The 1,339-nt window shown below is 42.5% G+C and overlaps 1 protein-coding gene across 1 annotated transcript in view; it reads left to right on the top strand.

Annotated features, from left to right (window-relative positions):
- Positions 1 to 159: 159 nt before the first annotated feature.
- The window catches only part of CSUI_007663 (uncharacterized protein), a gene marked incomplete at its 5' end in the record, with an annotated part of 6,825 nt that continues 5,645 nt past the window's right edge, over positions 160 to 1,339 (top strand). Inside the window, one exon of the mRNA XM_068067808.1 lies at positions 160 to 940. Coding sequence (XP_067920225.1) covers positions 160 to 940 — 781 coding nt within the window. The remainder of the gene's footprint in view (positions 941 to 1,339) is intronic.

Raw genomic sequence — 1,339 nt, 5'->3', positions numbered from 1 at the left:
TCTTTCTTTCTCACTCTCTCTCTCACTCCTTCTTTCTCACTCTTTCTTTCTTTCTCACTCTTTCTTTCTTTCTTTCTCACTCTCTCTCTCACTCTTTCTTTCTTTCTTTCTCACTCTTTCTTTCTTTTTTGGTCTTTCTTTCTGTTTTGTTTTGTAGCGTTACCATCGGGGACGAGGTTTCTTCGAGTTCATCTTGCACATCCAGCTGTCTTGAAGCATCAAAAGAAAAGAAAGGAAAAGGTAAAGGAGAATGAAGAGGCAGAGGGTGGTGGAGATGTTAAGATCACAAACAGCTTCCAAGAAAGAGAAGAAAAAGGACATCCACAGAGTGTGAAATGTCTCTCTTCTTCTTCTTCTGCCATTACGCCTACTGCAGCTGCTCTGCCTACCGTCGATGGTCGTGCAGCGACACTCGATTCTTCTTCCTCCTCTTCTTTCTCTTCTTCATCCCTCTGTGGCATGAATGGCGACGTAAGATATGCTTCAGAAGAACGAAAAGCCTTTTGCCTTCCTGGAGAGAGAGATCACCTTTCCTCTTTAGGCGAGGTTCAGTTTGGACGAGGAGAAAAAGAAGAAATGAAAGAAGAGAACCTAGGATTGAGAGAAAGAGATCTTGGAGAAAAAAAACACAACGAAGGAAAAGAAGAAGAGAGAACGATGGTCGATAGCTTCCCACGCACTCAGCATACACGAAGAAGAAAAAGAACCGAAGGAAGCGAGAGTGACCAAGAAGAAGAAAGAGAAGAAGAAGAAAAGGGGGGAGAAAAGAAGAAGGATGAAGTCAAAGATCCGATAAAGAATAGATCCTCATCGACTTCCTTACAAGCGACATGGGTAGGCAAATCTTCTCCATCCACGCCACCATCGAGACTCTACTATCGACTTGCCACAGCCCTAGGAAAGCACCTTCATCCTGTCTCTCTTCTTGCTGCTCTCAAGTGTAAGGACAACTCTCCTCTCTCTCTTCTTCTTCACTTGGGGAGATCTCCAGTTGTCTCTTCTCTTTTTTTCTTCCTGTCCTAATTCTTCTTCTTCTTCTTCTCTCACCCAAGATAACTGCCGCTACAGGACAAGAGAGAGAGAGGGGTTTCTTTTTCACTCAAATTCAAACAGGACAGTCAGTAGCTGAAGTGTATAGACAGCTAGGCATGTTGAATCGCAAGAGGCTTCTAAAGAATCTCTCTTTAGTCTTTCTTCACAGAAGTCGCCGTCTCTTGGCTCTAAATCTTGGGGAGAGAGAGAGTGCTGCCGAATGTGTCTATGTATGATATGTATGTATATGTATATATGTATGTGTATGTATATATGTATGTATATGTATATATGTATGTATATGCAT

Source organism: Cystoisospora suis (assembly GCF_002600585.1).
Source record: "Cystoisospora suis strain Wien I chromosome Unknown contig_4110, whole genome shotgun sequence".
Lineage (NCBI taxonomy): Eukaryota > Apicomplexa > Conoidasida > Eucoccidiorida > Sarcocystidae > Cystoisospora > Cystoisospora suis.
This window is presented reverse-complemented; position numbering and strand designations above follow the sequence as displayed.